Source organism: Lutra lutra, chromosome 8 (assembly GCF_902655055.1).
Source record: "Lutra lutra chromosome 8, mLutLut1.2, whole genome shotgun sequence".
Lineage (NCBI taxonomy): Eukaryota > Metazoa > Chordata > Mammalia > Carnivora > Mustelidae > Lutra > Lutra lutra.
This window is the reverse complement of record NC_062285.1, coordinates 5,003,646-5,022,337: the sequence shown is the minus strand read 5'-3', so window position 1 is coordinate 5,022,337 and position 18,692 is coordinate 5,003,646. Positions and strand designations below refer to the sequence as shown.

The window sequence follows — 18,692 nt, the reverse complement described above, 5'->3', positions numbered from 1 at the left end:
GAGGAAAACGCACGGCTGGACTGCCGGTTTTCTGCGGGCAGCAGCCGGGCTGAGGGTGTACGGAGCTTCCAAGACAAAACGGAAGAATCGCTGATCTAGATAAGGAGCCACAAGACCCAGTCAGGTACAACTGAGTCACTGAACCTCATCTCTGAAGCTAATATCACACTGTTTGTTAATTAATTGAATCTAAATAAAATAAAATTTAACTTAAAGTAAATAAATAAAAAGTTAAAAGAATAAAAGGTCATCTGTCATATCAACACCCAAAGATACGGAAATGGTGAGCATTTCAGCATCTTTTCATCCTATTATATATAAGCAGTATATTTTGTAAAAAAAAAAAAAAAAAAAAAAAGAGGCTGAGTCAGGAAACTGAAGACTATTTCTAGCTTCCCACTGACTCATGAGTGTCTGTAGGAGAACCTTCATTTCTCTGATTCTTTCAAACAACCCACTTACTGACAATGGAATGGGCTACCGTATAAAGAAATCCTTATTAATCAAAGCTTTTAGAGGCTAGAAAACCATCCTCTGTTGAAGATTCCGCCACAGAATGGGAAATTGGATTAAATGCTTTTTAAAATCCCTTCCACACTGAAGAATCTATAACAACATGGCCTGTTATTTCCATAACGGGACCAATGACGAGATTAAGGCTTCAAAGCAGAGATTAAAATTTTGAGGTGCACCTGGTGGCACAGTCAGTTAAGCCTCCAGACTCTTGATTTTGGCTCAGGTCACGACTTCAGGGTGGGGAGATCGAGGCTGGCGTCCAGCTCTCCGCTGGGCATGGAGCCTGGTTAAGATTCTCTCCCTCTGCCCCCCAAATCCCTCTCAAAAAAAAAAGGAAAGAATTTGAAAATAGATCTAAAATGACCTTCAGCCACACTCAAATCCCTCTCAAAAAAAAAAGGAAAGAATTTGAAAATAGATCTAAAATGACCTTCAGCCACACTTCATCTCCACTAGGCTTTCTGGAAGAGAAAGGATGTGGCGTCGGCCTGCAGTCACTCACCGTGGCAGCCACGTAGAGATCTGGGAGGTGCTGACGCACGCAGGCCTCTGCCTCAGGAAGGAGGAGGTGATCCCTCAGACTCCACAAGGCCCGTCCAGGGTCCACACTGGGGGAGCATTTACTGGTGGCTGCATAGCTGTACGACAGTCACAGCAGAGTCCGTGAGAAAGCTGACCCCAAGTGCTAAAAGGCGGGAAAGGACTGGAGACTCCATCTTCCTCCCCGGAGAAAAGCCACTCACCGAATGAGGTTCAGCACACACAAGTCGGACTCCTTCTCTATCCCGTAGCTCAGCAGGATGCCGTCCACTTTGCTCACAGCTTGCTCCTCATTCATCAGGTAGCGATGATACAGCTTTTTCCAAGGAATGAACTAAAGAGGTTTTAAAAAAAATCCACAATAACATGCAGGCAGCGGCTGTGAGAACAGATTAAGCCACTACTTATGGACGACCTTCTGACACTTGAAACGCACTTACAGCTCACAATTCCAAAGCTGGGCAAGGAGGGTAGAAACATTACACACGTTTTGGCCGGAAATGAGAACTGGGTCTTGGTTTTGGTTCCAACACTAACTTGACACAGAATCTGGGAAAAACTAGTGCGATTTCCCTGGTCAGGACACTGACAGCTCAGCGTTTCAATGAAGATCAAATAATAGGAGAACCGTAGCTGGGGCACCTGGGGGGCTCAGTCAGTTAATTGTCTGCCTTCGGCTCAAGTCATGAACTTGGGGTCCTGGGATCAAGCCCCACATCAGTCTCTCTGCTCAGCAGGGAGTCTGCTTCTCCCTCTCCCTCTGCCCCTCCCCCCTGGTTCATGCTCTCTTATCTCTCTCAAATAAATAAATAAAAATAAAATATTTTTTTAAATTACAAAAAAAAAACCAAAAACCCTGTGGCTATACAAGCATCAGACAAAAAAAGGCTCTACATCAAAAACTATTCCAAGAGAAAGAAGGTTATATAATAATAAACGGGCCAACGCACCAAGAAGGTCTAATAATCTTAAGTATAAATGTACCAAGTATCAGAGCTCCTCAATGAAGGAAGCAGACACGAAACCAAACAGAGGAGCAGACAGCGACATGAAGTCCCAGGAGATTTCAATGCTCCACTTTCAAGAATGAACAGAGCCATCAGACAGAAGATCAATAAGGAAGCAGAGGATATAAACAACAGTGGACCAAGGGGACCTAACAGACAGATCCGGAACATTTCACCCCACAGCAGCAGCATATACAGCCTTCTCCAGTAAACATGGAACACCCTCCAGGACAGATAACATGCTAGGCCACAAAAACAAGATGAAATCAGAGGGAGACAAACCGTAAGAGACTCTTGACTCTAGGAAACAAACTGAGGGCTGCTGGAGGGGAAGTCGTTGGGGAGATGGGATAACTGGGTGATGGGCACGTGTTGAAGTGAACACTGGCTAGTACATAAGACTGATGAGTCACTGACCTCCACCTCTGAAACCAATAATGCATCATATGTTAACTGAATTTAAGTAAAATTTTTTTTAAAGAAAAAAACAAATTTTAAGACATTAAAATTATAGAAAGTATCCTTTTTGATCACTATCCCACAAGTACGTGGAAACTAAACAATGCTCTTAAAACAACCAGTGGGTCAAAAAAGAAATCATAAGAAATTCGAAAAGACCATGAGACAAATGAAAACAAAAAACACAGCACACCAAAACTTAATGGGATAAAGTGAAAGCCATGCTCAGAGAGAAGTTTATAGTTGTAAACACCTATATTAAAGAAGAAGAAAGGCCACAAATCAACAACCTAACTTTATAGCTACAGGGACTAGAAAAAAAGCTAGCAGAAGGAAAGAAATAATAAAGACCAGAGCAGAGATAAATGAAATCAAGAAGAGAGAAGAAGAAAAAAAAAAAATCAATGAAATTAAGATTTGGTTTTCTTAAAAGATCAACAAAATTGACAACCCTTTTGGTAGACTAAGAAAAAAACGAGGAGATTCAAATAACTGAAATCAGAAATGAAAGGTGGGACATTACAACTGATATCAGAAATAAAAGGACATGAACCAAATGGACAACCTAGAAGAAAAGACAACCTACCAAGGCTGACTCATGAGGAAACAGAAAATCTGAACACACCAATAATAAGTGACTTGAGTTGGTAACCAAAGACCTCCCAACCAAGGAAAGTCCAGGACCAGACGGCTTCACTGGAGAATTCCACTGAGCATTAATTCCTTCAGAAGAATGAATATCAATCCTTCTTAAACACTCCAAAAAAACTGACAAGGACGGAGGACCTCCAAACTGATTCTAGGAAGCCAGCATAACCTTAGACCAAAGTTAGAGAAAGATACTAGAGCAATGAAAGGGAAATGAGAGCTACAACAGATCACCGGAAATTCGTATGTCGCATCCTTGTTAAGCGATGATGAAAAACAGCCTCAGTCTAACATTTCAGGAGGTAAATATGAGCTGGAAAAACCTGCCCCAGATCTTCTCAAGCAGAATGGAGAAAACTCACTATCCCCATTTGTGACTACTCAGGTCACACGGGATGCATCTCAGTTCGGTGGGTAGAAATACTATGACACAAAACAGAGGTCACACCAAAGGCAGAAAGGCAGTTCTCAGAAAGTATAAAACAAGACCTCAAGCAAAGGATGAAGCAAGAGTGATATGAAACTTCATCCAAAACCCTTCATTTTTATAAGAAAAATGTATTAAGTCTTCATATGTCTATCTTGCCCTCCATCCCTAAATTTTTTTTAAAGATTTTATTTATTTATTTGAAAGAGAAAGAGAGAGCATGTAAGAGAGGATCAGAGGGGGAAGGAGGAGGAGAGAGAATCCCAAGAAGACTCTGTGCTGAGTGCAGACACCAATGTGCGGCTAGATCCCATGACTTCGAAACCACAATCTGAGCCAGAACCAGGAGTCTTGGACACCCAACCAACCAAGCCACCTAGGCGCCCGTCCATCCCTAAATTTCTAAACTTCACCATATCTGAAGGGAGAGTTCATCTTCATTTCTAGGGTTTATCCCCAATGGCTAGTCTAAGGGATATCGTAAGCCAAGCAGAACGTGCTCCCAGCCCGTGGGTTTACCCTTGAGCCCGCAGCTGGGAGGGAAGATATGTAATCGAAGACCAACAGAAGGGCAGGGTGCCAGAGCAGTGACGGAATGGACTCAGCACCAGGAAGTCTCTCTCTTTTTTTTTTTTTTTGTTTGGAAGATCTTGTTTATTTAATGGACAGAGGGAAAGAAACAGTGAGAGAAAGAACATAAGCAAGGGGAGTAGGAGAAGGAGAAGCAGTGCTGAGCAGGGAGCCCAATGCAGGGCTCAATCCTAGGACCCTGGGATCATGACCTGAGCCCAAAACAGATGCTTAATGACTGGGCCACCCAGGCGCCCCAGGAAGTCTCTTCCAAGAGCATAAGCTGCCCACTGTATCAACGGCAAGAGGGACACCTAGGGTGATTCCATGCAAGACTCATTTATGAATCAACTACTGTCTATAAAAGATCATGAGGCACAATGGAGAACTCGAAAACAAATAGGAACGGCAGCCTTCTGTCCATGAGCCAGTAATTTAAAAGGAGAAGGAAGGTGGGCACCTGGATGGCTACCTCTCGGTTTCAGCTCAGGTCATGATCTCAGGGCCATGAGATCAAGATCCTGCTTGAGATTCTTCCCCCTTCCCTCTCCTTCCCACTCTCCTCCTCCCCTGCTGGCACACACTGCCTTCCCTTTCTCTCTCTCAAATACATTAAAACCTTTAAAAGGAGGCGGAAGATTCTCCAAACTGTATTACGGAATGGGATAAGCTTCAAACAGAGGTAGAAATTGCTACAAAAGCGCAAGGAAGAGAAAGGGAGAAATTTCTACTTCACTTCCCTAGGAATGGAGTGAAGCCTTGAAGACGAGACGTCAAGGGAGATACGAGGGGCCCTTTACATGGGGCGGGGCGGGGAGCTAGACCAGCCTACAGAGGGCAAGGGGTATGCAGCCTACGGTCGGGACCCAGAAAATCCCTTGTGGTGGGCAGAATATAGGGATATGCTGGGGAGTGGGCAGGGAGGCTCTCGGCAAATCCTCGGGCAAACACGGAAAGCCGTAAGGGCCTCCAGGGAACTCGGGTATTATTCCCGAGGTGAACAGAAACTACCATTTCTGGAGGAACATTAAGGTCTGTTGTGAGCGAAGCTAACCTGGGCGCTTTCCGAGAAGGTACCGCGGAGCCACGAGCGGCCTACGTACCAGCGGGTCACTGATGATATCTCTCCAAAGGTGACACACCAGGCTCACGTTCCAGTAGAGGTCCTCCACGGGGAGGAAGGCGAAGATGTGCCGGAGGACCTCACTGGGCAGGCTCCAAATGTGGCTCTGGGCTTCCTGGCCGGGCGAGGTCCCCAGAAGCCCATAGTAAGAGTCAGGAATGGGATCGGGCCCAACGTCCTCCACTTCCTGGCTGGCTTCTCCGGACTCTGCGGAGCGCCATGACAGAGAGTCCTCGGTTTCTTGCCTGGCTTCCCTGGGTCTTCCGCCCGACGGGGACCAGCGATGCCGTGGAGTCTTTCTAGAAACCCCATCCCACTGACGGGTCCCTATAGCTTGATTCCTGTCGTCCTCAAAGGACCGAGACCGCTTCCTTGCAGGCAGAGTGGACCCTGCCGCGCCCAGTCTTGCTTCTCCATCACCCTCCTGAGGCAGGGCGCAGTTGCTCTCTGCAGCAAAGATCATGTCCCCCTCCGAGTCCTTAGAGGTGTCCTGGCCCACAGAACTGCTTTTGGCCATGTCATTGATGCGCCGCTGCCGGGCGGCTGCGAAGAACTCAGTGTTGTACCCTTGACATCCTTGACCTGCACGGAGAACCCAAACACAGTGAATGAGATGGGAACAACCATGAACCCACCGCTGATCCACAGGAGGGACGCTGATTTTAATTATGTACATTAATAGAGAACAGAGACAAGGACATAGCTACCAGTCAACTAATTTCATATATATATATCTTAATCCAAAAAGTATTTCTATTTGGCTCTATCACGTACTCAGACACATGCATGAAGAGACAGACACCAGTCTCCAGATGGTCTGAGGAGCACGGTCTACTTTGCAGTCTGTACAAACTGAACACCCGGATGGACAGACAGAAGGTCAACAACTCCTCACACAGACACACCCACTTACGAGAACTCACTTCTCCTGCCTTACTCGTACAACACAAAATCTAAACCCGAAAATGCTTCGGGTTCTCAGGATTCAGGAAAACCTACTCTTTGCCTCAAAACCCTTGTGACTTATTTTTATCTCCTCCTGTGAAGCTGACACAGTCACTGATTTTAAAATAAGAAGAAGGGAGTCAGAATTCTCTTCATATGATGCGGGTGGTACCTAACCCGTCCACACATTCCTTCAATGGGCCTTCCTTCGGCACCCGGGATTCTGAGACAAACTGAAAGTGAAACGGCCTGTACGGTCCCTGATCTCAGACTTTCAGGCACTCAAGGGAGTTCAAGTGGTGATTTCACACAACACCACCGTATTCTTACACCCTACTGTACAATGCCAGCCGAGTGTTTAAGCGCCTTATCATATATAACAAAAGACACGGCTCCTGCCCGAAGTGGCTACGCTGGAATGCTTACTGCGGAAAATAAGAGAGCGGAACAAGACTAGGATTAGCCTCTAACAGAATTCATAGGATTTAGTTTTTTTTCCTATGTTAGAGGAAAAAAACTGTAACTGGTTCTAGGGCAATCTGATCGAAACCCAGGGCTTGAAGGCAAGAGGCCAGGTGAGATCCTGATACCCTCTAATTGTGGCACTCGATGGCACCGACACCCACGGAGCCTGCATGTGCTCCGGGCCGGGACTCCACACGGAAACGTGCACACGCTGACCAAGTCCTTTTCAATGAACTCGTGACACAGAGAAGCTGCCTTCTATACACAGAACAAACAAAATACCACCACCGAGTTTAAAACTGCCTCATACATGGGTTACAGTAGTTCCAAAAAGTGACAAACATGTATTACGATAGTTACAGATGACTAGGTAAGATTTGAGTTGGATTCTGAAATTAAATATATCAAAGGGGGGGCGTCTGGGTGGCTCAGTGGGTTAGGCCGCTGCCTTCGGCTCAGGTCATGATCCCAGGTCCTGGGTTCGATCCCCACATCGGGCTTTCTGCTCAGCGGGGAGCCTGCTTCCTCCTCTCTCTCTGCCTGCCTCTCTGCCTACTTGTGATTTCTCTCTGTCAAATAAATAAATAAAATCTTTAAAAAAAAAAAAAAAAAATAAATAAATAAATAAATATATCAAAGGGAACTAAGGCAATCAGGACTCTCCTGATGGGTATTACTAACAAAAGGAGGAATTCATTTGGCACCTAAGTGGGTAATAAGAAAAACCGAAGTCCCAGAAGTAGAATTTGCATGTAATTAATAATAAATACCATGTGACAGCAAGCCCAAGCTTGCGTCCGTAACAGTAACAGGGAAACTTTTCCCGGCAGGTGCCTGAGTGATGGGTCAGAAAACGGAACGCAAGGATATTAACTTGACACTGGATGTTCCAGCTGATTTGGAAGGAGTAACACCTGAAGACAAGGAGAAGGGTTCCTGCAACAGCTGGGCACGAGGTGACAAAGGGCACAGTCCGCCGTGAAAGCACGGCATGGGGGCATTCTGGAGAAAACTAATGGCACAGAAAACTACTGGGCTCGGTGACAGACCATTGGAGTAGGGACATCACACAGCTCTAGGGAGGACCATGACACTGGCGCAGGTCTCCCACCGCACTGTGGTAAAGCAAGCCAATGCAACTCGTTCTGCCACGTTTCCCTGGGGCTTTGGCCAACTGCTATCAGGGGATGCCATTTTCATGGAAACTCACACATAATGAAAAACGTGTCCAACTATGGCAAGAGGACTAAAAATCACAGCAGCAATGCTTACAAATACCAGGAGAGAGTCAAAGGTCACACACACTACAGATTCAGAAATGCAAGGTATTTTTGAAGACATACCCCTAGTCCCTCTTTTTGTTCTGGGTCTAGGATAGAGACCATGGTTCGGGTCTCTGTTGGTCCATCTTTGACAGAAGGGCTGGGTCACAGCCAAGTGACTCCGAGCCAAATGTTGGCAGTCGATGGCTGTAAGGTGCTTCCGCTTAAACCGTCTCACTGTTTGGTACCAACGGGCAGAAGAAATGGGACACTCGTTAGTCATCACCAACTCTCCAAGTGAGCCAACAGTTTATACTTAATTTTCAGGAATCTACTAACTCTGGACCACCCCAGCCAGCCCTTTCCTTCTTCCCTAAATTCCTACCCACTTTTAGTCATTTCCTAGTCTCTTAGCATTTCCTCCTTAGAATTTAAAAATCCTAAAATAAGATCCTAAAATGATTGTTTTTCTTTACTAAACCTCCTAGAAGCCCTGATCATGAACTGTTTATTCAAAAAAAGGTTACCACTAATGCTTAAGCTGGGATCCAAGATCTTTTCTCTGACTTTATCCAGGCCATTTATGTTCCCACAATAACTGTAAGTATTTCAGGGTTGGCTTAGCTTTGCAAAAATAAACTCCTTCATCGTCCCTGGTATATACTAGCTTCTCCAGGTCTCAGAAGCACAACGCAGTGACTAATGAACAGTCCCTATAAAATCCCAGAGGGCCCCCCATGTACGCGTCTCAGCCCCCAGGGCATCTCTGTACTGGCACTGATGTAAGGGGACAGGACTGATGCCCCCAAGTAGAAGAGAATCAAATCCACTCTCGAGGATCTTCAAGAGGAGGAATTTTCATACCCTCCCTTGGCAACACATTAGAGCAGCAACTGTACCTAGAATTCTGTCTCAAGAGTACCGACATATGTAGTTTTATATTCATCATTTTCTATCAGGTAATTCCTTCTCATATTTAACCAAGACTTCGTGTTTCTGTATCTGGGAACACATGTACGATCTAGCTACCTCCTTATGGCATTAAACAGAAAGGTTACACTACATGTTTAACATTCTGAACATTAAACACTTAAAAAAGAAAGCAAAAGTAAAGAAGGACAAAAACAGCTATAACAGAATCCGAGTCATCCTTTACAGAAGACGGTCAAGAAAGAATAAAATCCATTCCTGTCAGTACCACGATTTCGCAAGTCCTAAAAATACTCGAGCCAACGCTAGTGTCAGATGCCAGAATCTCACGCAACATTTCAACACGAAAATGTCTAAGACCAAGTCGTGGATGAGCATAACCAGCACAATTTACATTTTTTTTTTTTTAAATCATGAACCCCTTCAGCCCTTAGCTTCTTCAGAAATGCTCCTTCCAAATTTCAGCTCATTCTTTCAAGGTTTAAACAGAAGTTGTAGAGAAAAAAAAGTCTTCATGAATATTTTAAGACTTTAAAATAATGATTCCTACATGCAAAAATAGTTGTACAAGCCCCTCTAAAAGGATGCTAGAGACCCTTCTACTACGTGAATTTAGAAACTAGAGGCAGAGACAGAACCGTGCAGGGCCAGAGCTGTTTCTACAAACACGGCCAGAGGGATCAAGGCAGCAAGAGGAGCGAGAGGCAGGGGCCCTGGTGTGAGCCCTTCACCCACCACACGGCACCTGCTGGACCCACCAGCTCACTCACTTCTCCAAGACTCAGCGGCATTATAACGCTTAAATGAGAAAATACACCCAACAGTCCCTGAACTATAGAACCCCACCCAAATACACCCCTCTGCTCACTCTGCTTAACAAAACTTAGATATGACCTGTTTACAGAAAACACTGAAATAACTTTCAAATTATAAAGATGCCACCTAATGGGAAGACATGAATTGCATCAGCAGTCCAATCTCACAGCCACATCTGTATTCCCGGGAACGTCTTTTAAAAAAAAAAAAAAAAAAAAAAAAAAAAGGAAATATATCTTAATTACTTACTATGAACCGAAAATATCCCCTCCAGTGTAATGGTTGGTAACTGATTTTTCTGTTGCTGTTGAACACATTCCTTGACCCTAAAAACGAAGAGTCTTATTCACACTTAAAGAGGCAAAAAATGAATGTGCACTCTGTCTACATTAGAAAATAAAATGTATTTGAAATTTTCTACATTGAAAAAAAAAGCTTAAACTCTATTCTCTTTTTATATAAAAGACACAACTTTACCACTTCTGCTCCAAACCCCTCGTATTACAAAGTCAACAACCTAACTATTTTGCCTGAATGGGGACTGGAGGTCAGAATGGCAAAAAGTTATAAGGTAGAGCTACAGTGACCCTTCCAGAATACCGACAAATCCCGGCCCCTAATTCGGGTGCTCCAAGTGCACGCGGTTCAACTTACAGCAGCAGCTGCAGGATTCCAACCAATAAACCCACTAACACTGTAGATCCCAAATACGTGCCTGGTCTTTGCTTCTCTGGCTCTTCAAATATCCCCAACTATTTCAGAACTGGCAAACAGAACATCTAGAATTAGAACAGGAGATAGCAAAAAGCTACTAATAGGCACTTATTTAAGGAAGGTGAAGGTCTAGAGACGCCGAGGTGGGGTCAGGTCATGATCCAGGCTCCTGAGATCGAGTCCCTCGTTGGGCTCCCTGCTCAGTGGGGAGCGTGCTTCTCCCTCTCCTGCTTCTCCCTCTCCCGCTCCCCCTACTTATGCTTTCTCTGTCAAATAAATAAATAAACTCTTTAAAAAAAAATAAAGAAGGTGAAGGTCTATTGCCAAACTGGCCTGGAGAGGAAAACCCATTGTGGATAAAAATCACAAAGGAGTAAGATTAACATCAAACCACTCAAATTCATACAATCCCAGGGCCTTGGGGCCCGTGCAGACCTGCTTAGCTTACTGGGATGAGTTAGGGAACACAAGACGTCTAAAAGGCAATAGAGACATAGAACCAATAGGAACACTGGGGTCAGTCAAGGTTTTAGATGCCCACCCAAATCTACAACATACCCCTAAATTTGGCTGTGGCAAACTATTAAACAAGACAGTGGCTGACAGCAGATGTGTACAGAAGAAGTACTTCTTCATAGAGATGCCACGTACTCTAGAACTTTTTCCGTAAAAAGTAGGTAAGAATGGCTTTATCCCAGCCCATCCCAGCCCTCAGCCAACCATCCGTAAGGGCGATGGTTGTCAGTCAGCCATAATGCAAACGTGGGAGGCCCTGATAACAACCACCAACCGGGTGGGAATGTCTTAACCACATGCCCACCAGTCCAGCAGTCGGCCACCAGCGTCCTCCAAGTAGATAAGGTACTATTCTGTCTTTTCTGACTATACCCTGTGAACACAGCACAGTACTGGACACATGGCACCTGCGGAGCCAACACTAAGAGAGGAGAAGGATGAGAAGAGAGCAGGGAGCGTGGTAAGGCTGGGTGGTACAGGACCCTAAGCTCCAGATTGCTAGGAATTTGCTGTAGAACTTTCACAGGGAACTGGCAAGGGCAGACCACAAGAGAGAGAACATCAAAAACAGCCCAAAGGAATTATTTTTGGAAAAGTAATTATATGGACAGAGTAGGCTCTTCCTTACATATTTATTTTGCAAAATACATCAGAATCTTAAATCTCTGTTGAGAAGATGCAATGTTTGCAGAAATCTTACAAAGACACAGGAGCAGAAGAAAGGCATAACAGTAGTGTGCGGAACACAGTACTCGGCTTCCAGAGTGTTTGAGTAAATTCCCACGGATTCCAGCATGCAGCCATCGCGGAACAAGCTAAGGTTAACAGTGGAAGGAGGAGGGGTCCCCAGGCTGAGCAATCTGGCTTCTGGGTATTGTCGCCTGAAGTGGTGTCACCTCAGCCACCTGTGACTGCTGACCTGGGAGGCAGAGCTACCACTTTCATTGGATTTCCATATCAAAAATTACTTTTCCGACTTCAGCAAGAGATCAGAAAAACTAGACTGCATTTTATCTGAGTCTCAGACCTCTGAGAGATGAAGTGCTTCGTGCACTCAACTGGGAGCCAGAGCCCTATGTCCGTCTGCCTCCGGAGTCACACAAATCACGGAACTGTGGTTCCATTCGTTCTCTGCTCGACAGGTGTATTCAACACTTAAAGCCTTGACTCCCTTATCACTAAAGATGGGGACGACCATAACCCACCACACTGAATTCACAGGACGGCTGAGGCGGAAATGAGACGATACAGGTGAAGATACTTCATGACATCCATATCGAGGCTAAGAGAACCGCGGGGCCACGCTGTCAGAATGACATGTCCACCCCACCAGGCTAGGTGTTTCCTTGAAGGCGCATGAGTTTTATCTTAACAGCATGAATGTTCCGGTGAAATTAAAAAAAAATAGTACAGCAACATGCTAACCACCCTTCTACTCTCATGAACATACTTTTAAACCAACAGTTCAAGTGTAATGTCATCAAAACAAAGATGCGCAAATGCGACGTCCTCCTCCCCAGTCACCTGGACCACGGAGCATCCCTCCCTCCCCTAAATGCCAAGTGCACGGAGTCTCATGGGGAACATCTGTCGCCGCTGGAAGCTCTCGGGATCCCTTCGGGAGCAAAGGGGAAGCGGGCTCCGTGGTCAGCATGCGGTGAAAGGGACGGCAAGAGATCAGGGTCCCTCGTGCACTTTCTGAGCTGCGTGAGGCCCAGAGGCGTGAATGTCCTCTGTACCCACGCGGGTGTTCTGTACCCTATAAGAGACTGTCCCACAGTGACTAACAGAAATGCGTCATCCCCCTCACGTGTCAGGACTGGAAAAAACTGAGGACGCATGAAAGCCATTTGGTCAAAACTGTGCCCATTATCACACTGCTTTCCCTGTGTGGGCTTTCTCACAGCAGGACGTCTCTGTGACCCCCGCTCTGCTGGGCCCCCTTTCAAGAACCCACAGCTCAGCAGCCCAGCAGAGCCTCAGGTTCCCACCCTGTCTGACTTCAAACGGTGATCGCCTGCAGTGATCATTTCCTGTAATGCATCATCGAGTCTTCCCCTCGATGACCAGCGAATGACCGGCCAATGACCGGCCGTCATCGGTCATTGGCCTCCAGGCCACCCCTGCCTCAGCAGGCCCTCGGGCTCAGGCCTCCCCTGAGCTACAGCTGTTCTCAAGCGCTCCTGGACCAGAAGGCCCTAGAAGGCTGGGAATGTGTCTCACCACCTTATCCCCCAAAGCTCTTAAGATAACACTTTGCAAGTCACAGAGCCTGAGGCACCGGTTGAGTGAGAAGCACAGTTAGGATTCCTTGACTCTGTTCTCGTCAGTCAGCTTCATTCTAGAATCATTACTGCAAAACAACTTACAAAACAAGTCACAGAAAATGAAACGGAGCGCTCTGGGTTTTGTGGCAAAGACAGTGTTTCTCTTCTTCCGCAGCACACAGCAGGCCTGTCTCTGGCCTGAGGAATTAGGAGGTCACTGACGGAGCTCGAGCCAGTGGCATGCAAACAAACGGATGTCTGCCGCTTTAGGCCTGGCCCACAAATCCTCCCGGGCTTGTTCCTCCATCCTCTGACCCCCTTCCAGTTAATGGGGAACTTGACCCCCCAGGGCATCCTTAGAGGCCCCACGTTCAAAACGGAAGCACCTCCAGCCGCTTGGGTCCTTGGATTACTGCTTCAAAGAGGGTCACTCCCCCTTACTCTCCAACACACACACACACACAAACACACAACCTAGAACCACCTTAGATTGTCCTGAAGTGGAGACATGAACTTTGATGGTCATTACATGTTTGGATCTATCTGCTACTATAGCCAAGCCTTCTCTAAGCATTTCAGGATCACTGGAAATTGGTACCAAGTAAATGTCTCTCTTCCCCTATCATTGCTAGTCAGAATCTCTAACGAAACGTCCTCTAAAACTTACAGGTTACAGACCTAAGCGGACAGGATGGAGACACTAAGAATGTACAGTTCCCAGACGGAAAGACTGTTAAGTAACTGCTTAAAAAAAAAAAGAAATTGGGGCGCCTGGGGGGCTCAGTCCGTTAAGCAACTTCCTTTGACTCAGGTCATGATCCCAGGGTCTTGGGATGAGGACCCCAACAGGTTCCCTGCTCAGCTGGGGGTCTGCCTCTCCCCCCGCCTGCCATTCCGCCTGCTTGTACTCGCTCTCTCGCTTTCCCTGTGTCAAATAAATAAATAAAATCTTAAAAAAAAAAAAAAAAAAGAAGAAGAAGAAGAAAAGAAAGAAAGAAATCAAGGTAATTGTCTAGGACAAAGTACCCGACCAGACAGACTGCTCCTAGTAAGAACCTCAGAAGGCAGTTTTGCTAACTTACTTACTGAATCACCTAACCTCATCTTGTTAGTTCCCCACAAGCCTCCCACTTTTCTCGGAGGGGCTCTGCGAAGACGGACGAGTGGGCACTTTCCCTCTTGGGTTTCCTATGGAGACAGCAGTGCGGGGCAATGTGGTCCAACACTGCAAGGATCCAGGCGCATCGCAGGCCATAAGACCTAAGGGCCCAGTTTAACCAGTTAGTGTGTTATTTCCCAACTTTAGCCCTGCAGAAAGTATTCACTCAAGCCGGGAAGCCCTCTGCGGTAACAAAACCACCCTGCCTGGCTCTGAGAGTCTTGTAACAATTACCCGCAAAACTATGTATTTAATATGCACCATATGCAAATTACATTACTAGAGCGTATTTTACTGTTATTATATTGTCGTCAACTGTCTGTGTGGGCATTCACATGTCTTCCACTCTGGACTGAAAGCTCTGTCACCCGGCAGGAGGCAGGAGTGAGGGACTCACTCAGCCCAGCACCCAACACACTCGGCTCCGTGGGTCACTGGTGATCAGACGGACAAGCGAGCGCCACACCGCCCCCCCGCTTCCCTCCACAGAAGCTGGGTTCTTCCTTGGCCTCGAAACCCTACATGACCTGACAGCTCCTTAGTGCCTTATGGCTCCAGGAGCTCCTGCACACACCCTCCCTGGAACCTACTGGATCCCACGACTGGGCCACGCTAGAACCGCAGCTCATCGGAGGTCTGCTTGGGGGCGACGGCACTCAGCGTTTCTGACTCCCCACAGGCAGAGTTCTTTCTCCTGGAACATTCCGCCTCCCATATCCAGAAAGCTTTATTTAACGCAGCCTCTGAAAACGTCAGGCTTAATTTCTAGGTAACTTTTTCTCATCGCTGTGAAATGTCATAACCGAAGACTTAATGACAAGCGAGTATTTCGAAACCGTCACCGCGAGGAAAATCACCACTAACTCCAGTGAGCTCAAAATGGAAAAACTTCAAAATATCGCGTCCCCATTAGCACTGCAAGAAATAAACACAGAACAAAGACGCTGTGGTTCCAGCTCCCTTGATGGAGGTGCCTCCCACGGCCACATCCTGCTTGTCTAGAAACCCCAAAGGCCTAGCCTCGCAGGCCTGATCTTCCTCAAATCGTCTCACCCCTGCAAACGCCCGCTCCTCCCGAAGACAGAGCATTCGCTTAGAGCACACAAGGACGACAATGCGGGCTTCTCACAAGTATAAGAATGGTGAAAAGAAAGGAAAAACAAGAAAATGTTACTTACAACCTAGAGTATATTTTTATATATTTGAAAGGCTTGTCCTTCTGTCAATTCCACACTCCACTTTTAAGTTGTTACAATATCGTAGATTCATTATAAACACCATGAGGGCTTCCTCTCTTGGTATCTCTGGTGTCATATGCTGAACACTCACTCGCACACCAAACGGCAAAGATTTTGCCTGCCCATGTGGCGGCAAGCAAAACAATCACAAATCACCAAACATCAGGCAATCTATGTGCTACACAGATACACACAGGAAGTGCTGAGAGTAAAGGCAATAGATTAGGGACGCTGAAAAAGACTTCATGAAGAGTTTAGCCTCAGAAGACAAACAGGGTTCAGTAAGGCAAAAGAAACACTAAGTACAAAACACAGAGAACTAGCACAGCATTGGTGCAGTGGAAAGTCAAATTTCATTAGAATAAGAGGTTCACAGATCGGGGACAAGGCTGGAAAAGGAATCTGAAGGCACAGATTGTAAAGGTCCTTAAATAGAGCACTAAAGACATTGTGGGCTTTACCATGTAGGCGACTCGGGGCATCACCTAGCTTACCAGCAGCATTAACACAGGAATCAGACTCACGCTCTGCAGCGGTCTTCCTGGGAGCTGGGTAAGGGATGGGTGGACGCAGAGGTCGCAAGGAAAATCAGACAGAAAGTCACTTCCCGGACCAAAACAAGAGTTGGGAAAGGCCTGAGAGCCGCAGCAGCAGCAGAAATAGAGAGAAGGGGAACAGGAAGATCAACACATCTTCTTCAACAAGACTGAAAAGAACGATGAAGAGGAGTGACAAAGGTAAGTGACATTTCTTGCGGGAACCCAGAGGTCATGTCATTAACCACATTAAGGAGTCAAAGAGAGACAGCGTTTTTGTTCTACTTGCTTTTTCCTGGAAGGGGAAGATGAACGTTTCCCTGTTTTGAAAGCAGTTGTTTGTTTTGCTTCGTTTTAAATTTATCAGTGGGATGCCGGGTTAAGCTCCAGGAAGAACTTTGAAATAGGAGACTGGTCCTCAAAAGGCACATGAGTGACAGCTGAGGCTGTAAGATGTAAGATGCTGGGAGATAAATTTCTAGGAGTCAGTGATTTCCAAGCCAGAAGGGCAAAGACAGACTCCAATTCAGTTTTCAAATAAAATCCACCTACGAAGGGTAGAGGGATATGATAAGCAGAGAAAAGATGATGGCAGCAAAACTGAACTCACAGTTCTATGACCAATACCAACAGTGTTCACACACTCACAGACCACTAAACACACCAACAATCAAGACACCGACGACCGTAGCTGAATGCTACAGGAACACAACATACAGCGTATGAGAAAGGAGAGAACACAGCCACGTAGCAAATCCCAATGCCAATACTGACTACACGAGCCACGAGACACTAAACGGCAGACCACAAATTCCAAAAGCCTGCAGAAAAGAAAGAGGCAGCCCAACTGGGAAATCAGCAAGACCCAAGCACAGCTCCATCTGTCAGCTCACTGTACAGCTCCACACCAAGCTTTTGATCTAGAAAAACCACAAGGGCCATGGTCAGACGCGTATACGTTATCATCTAGTTATCTAAAAGGGGATACAGAAGCTACGTTCCTAAAGAACACGGGAGAGGATTTTCACTGAGGGTACCAGGTAAGTAACCAATCACCTGGATTTGAAATATCTTTATCGTGCACTCATGTGTCCCCATTTTCTTTTAAAAAACAGGGGAACTGGAGACATAAGGCAAAAAAAAAGGTGGGGTCTTTTGTAATTAGGATGGGGTTGGGGGGCATGAGCAGCAAAAAAAAAAAAAAAAAAGTTACAAAATGCTCAGCTTCCACTGGCACCAAACGAACAGCCACAGTAAGAGCAATGTTGGGCATGTTCTAAAACTATGCATTTCAAAATACTTTTATGCCTACCCTTCGCTGAAGTGGCAAGATATAATGGAACAATAATTCGGGCAAAGCTGATATTGGACCCACTTCTGTCTCCAGTGCCTACCTATATTACTCAGTAAATTAGCCAAATTCAGTCTGCTCATTAGTGAAATGAGCTTGTTTGCATGGGTCCACACCAGAGGCCTCCTTTCCTTTTATCTCCCTTAATTTACGGGAGCGCAGTGCCAGACCCCAGCAGGCACTCACTAGGTGCCACCGTCCTTTGTTCCAGAGGACTCTATTACCTCTAGCTCCATGGGAAAATCACTAACTTCTTGAGGTATCCATTTCCCTGCCGGTAATGATGCCTCGCAGGGCTGTTTGCAGATTAATGACCGACTCTGTAAACCATACAGCGCAACACAAAATGTAAAACCCAACTGCTTCCCGGCCTGGTCAACAGTAGCAACTTTGGGACTGAAAACACCAGGAGGTCTGAACGACTTGCACCCGGTGACACCTGGCTAGGAATTCAGCACCTGCCCTAGTCCCTCCCATCACCCCATTCAGCTTGCTGAGATCTCAACGTTCTCTGCACAAGCCAAGCTCAAGGCCTTCCCACATCACCCTGATTTTCTTAATAGTCAGAGAAGGGGGACTCCGATGAGGGAGTCGGAAGAGGACAGATCAAATGACTCGCCCAAGGTCAAAACACCCGGGTAGAAAAGGAAATGCCGGCTTGTCAGCCACCGAGGCCACGTCCCCCGTGCCTCCTTCTGCAACCGACCGGGAACGACCCGCTCCCCGCTTCCCCCGCCGCAGGACGCAGTGTGGGGGCGCCCCCCGCCCTCCTTCGTGCACGCCCCGCCGAGCCCCTCCTGCCCGGCCGCCCGCGGCTGACCCGAACTCCTGCACCGCTGCGCTCGCCCCGGGCCCTCACGCCCCCAGCGGACCTGCTCCCGCCCCGCGAGGCCGGACCCCCGCTCAGGACACCAAGAGCTTAAGTGTCCACACGGCAGGGCCCCGCCCGCGCGCTCCCTGCCACGTCCGCGGCCTCACGCACTATGGCGCTCCTAACCAGGCCTCCCGCCGCCGCCGCCGCCGCCGCCACCGCCGCCGCAGGGCCCGGGCTGCCCGGCCTCCCAGTCCCAGCGTCCCCAGGGCAGCGCCAGCCGAAGCAGGCCGCGGGCTTCCTCCGCCAGCTCCGCCCTAGCCGCAGCCCCGGGAAGAGCCCGCCGCCAGGGCAGACGGACTGCTCGCACGTCCAATCGGAGCGGCACGCGG

The 18,692-nt window shown here is 47.1% G+C and overlaps 1 protein-coding gene across 4 annotated transcripts in view; it reads right to left on the bottom strand.

The window, feature by feature from the left end:
• FBH1 (F-box DNA helicase 1) overlaps nt 1-18,627 on the bottom strand; it is a 49,252-nt gene extending 30,625 nt beyond the window's left edge. The window contains exons 1-5 of one of the 4 annotated variants that reach the window (XM_047740969.1): nt 18,472-18,624; nt 8,044-8,199; nt 5,271-5,872; nt 1,260-1,390; nt 1,019-1,154 (exon numbers count right to left, since the gene is read on the bottom strand). In XM_047740969.1, the coding sequence (XP_047596925.1) occupies nt 1,019-1,154; nt 1,260-1,390; nt 5,271-5,872; nt 8,044-8,199; nt 18,472 (1,026 nt within the window). In that variant the 5' untranslated portion in view covers nt 18,473-18,624. Of the gene's footprint in view, nt 1-1,018; nt 1,155-1,259; nt 1,391-5,270; nt 5,873-8,043; nt 8,210-9,957; nt 9,977-18,471 lie in introns of those variants that run through there. The other 3 variants (XM_047740971.1, XR_007129379.1, XM_047740972.1) reach the window with 3 other exon arrangements.
• Between the last annotated feature and the right edge of the window lie 65 nt (nt 18,628-18,692).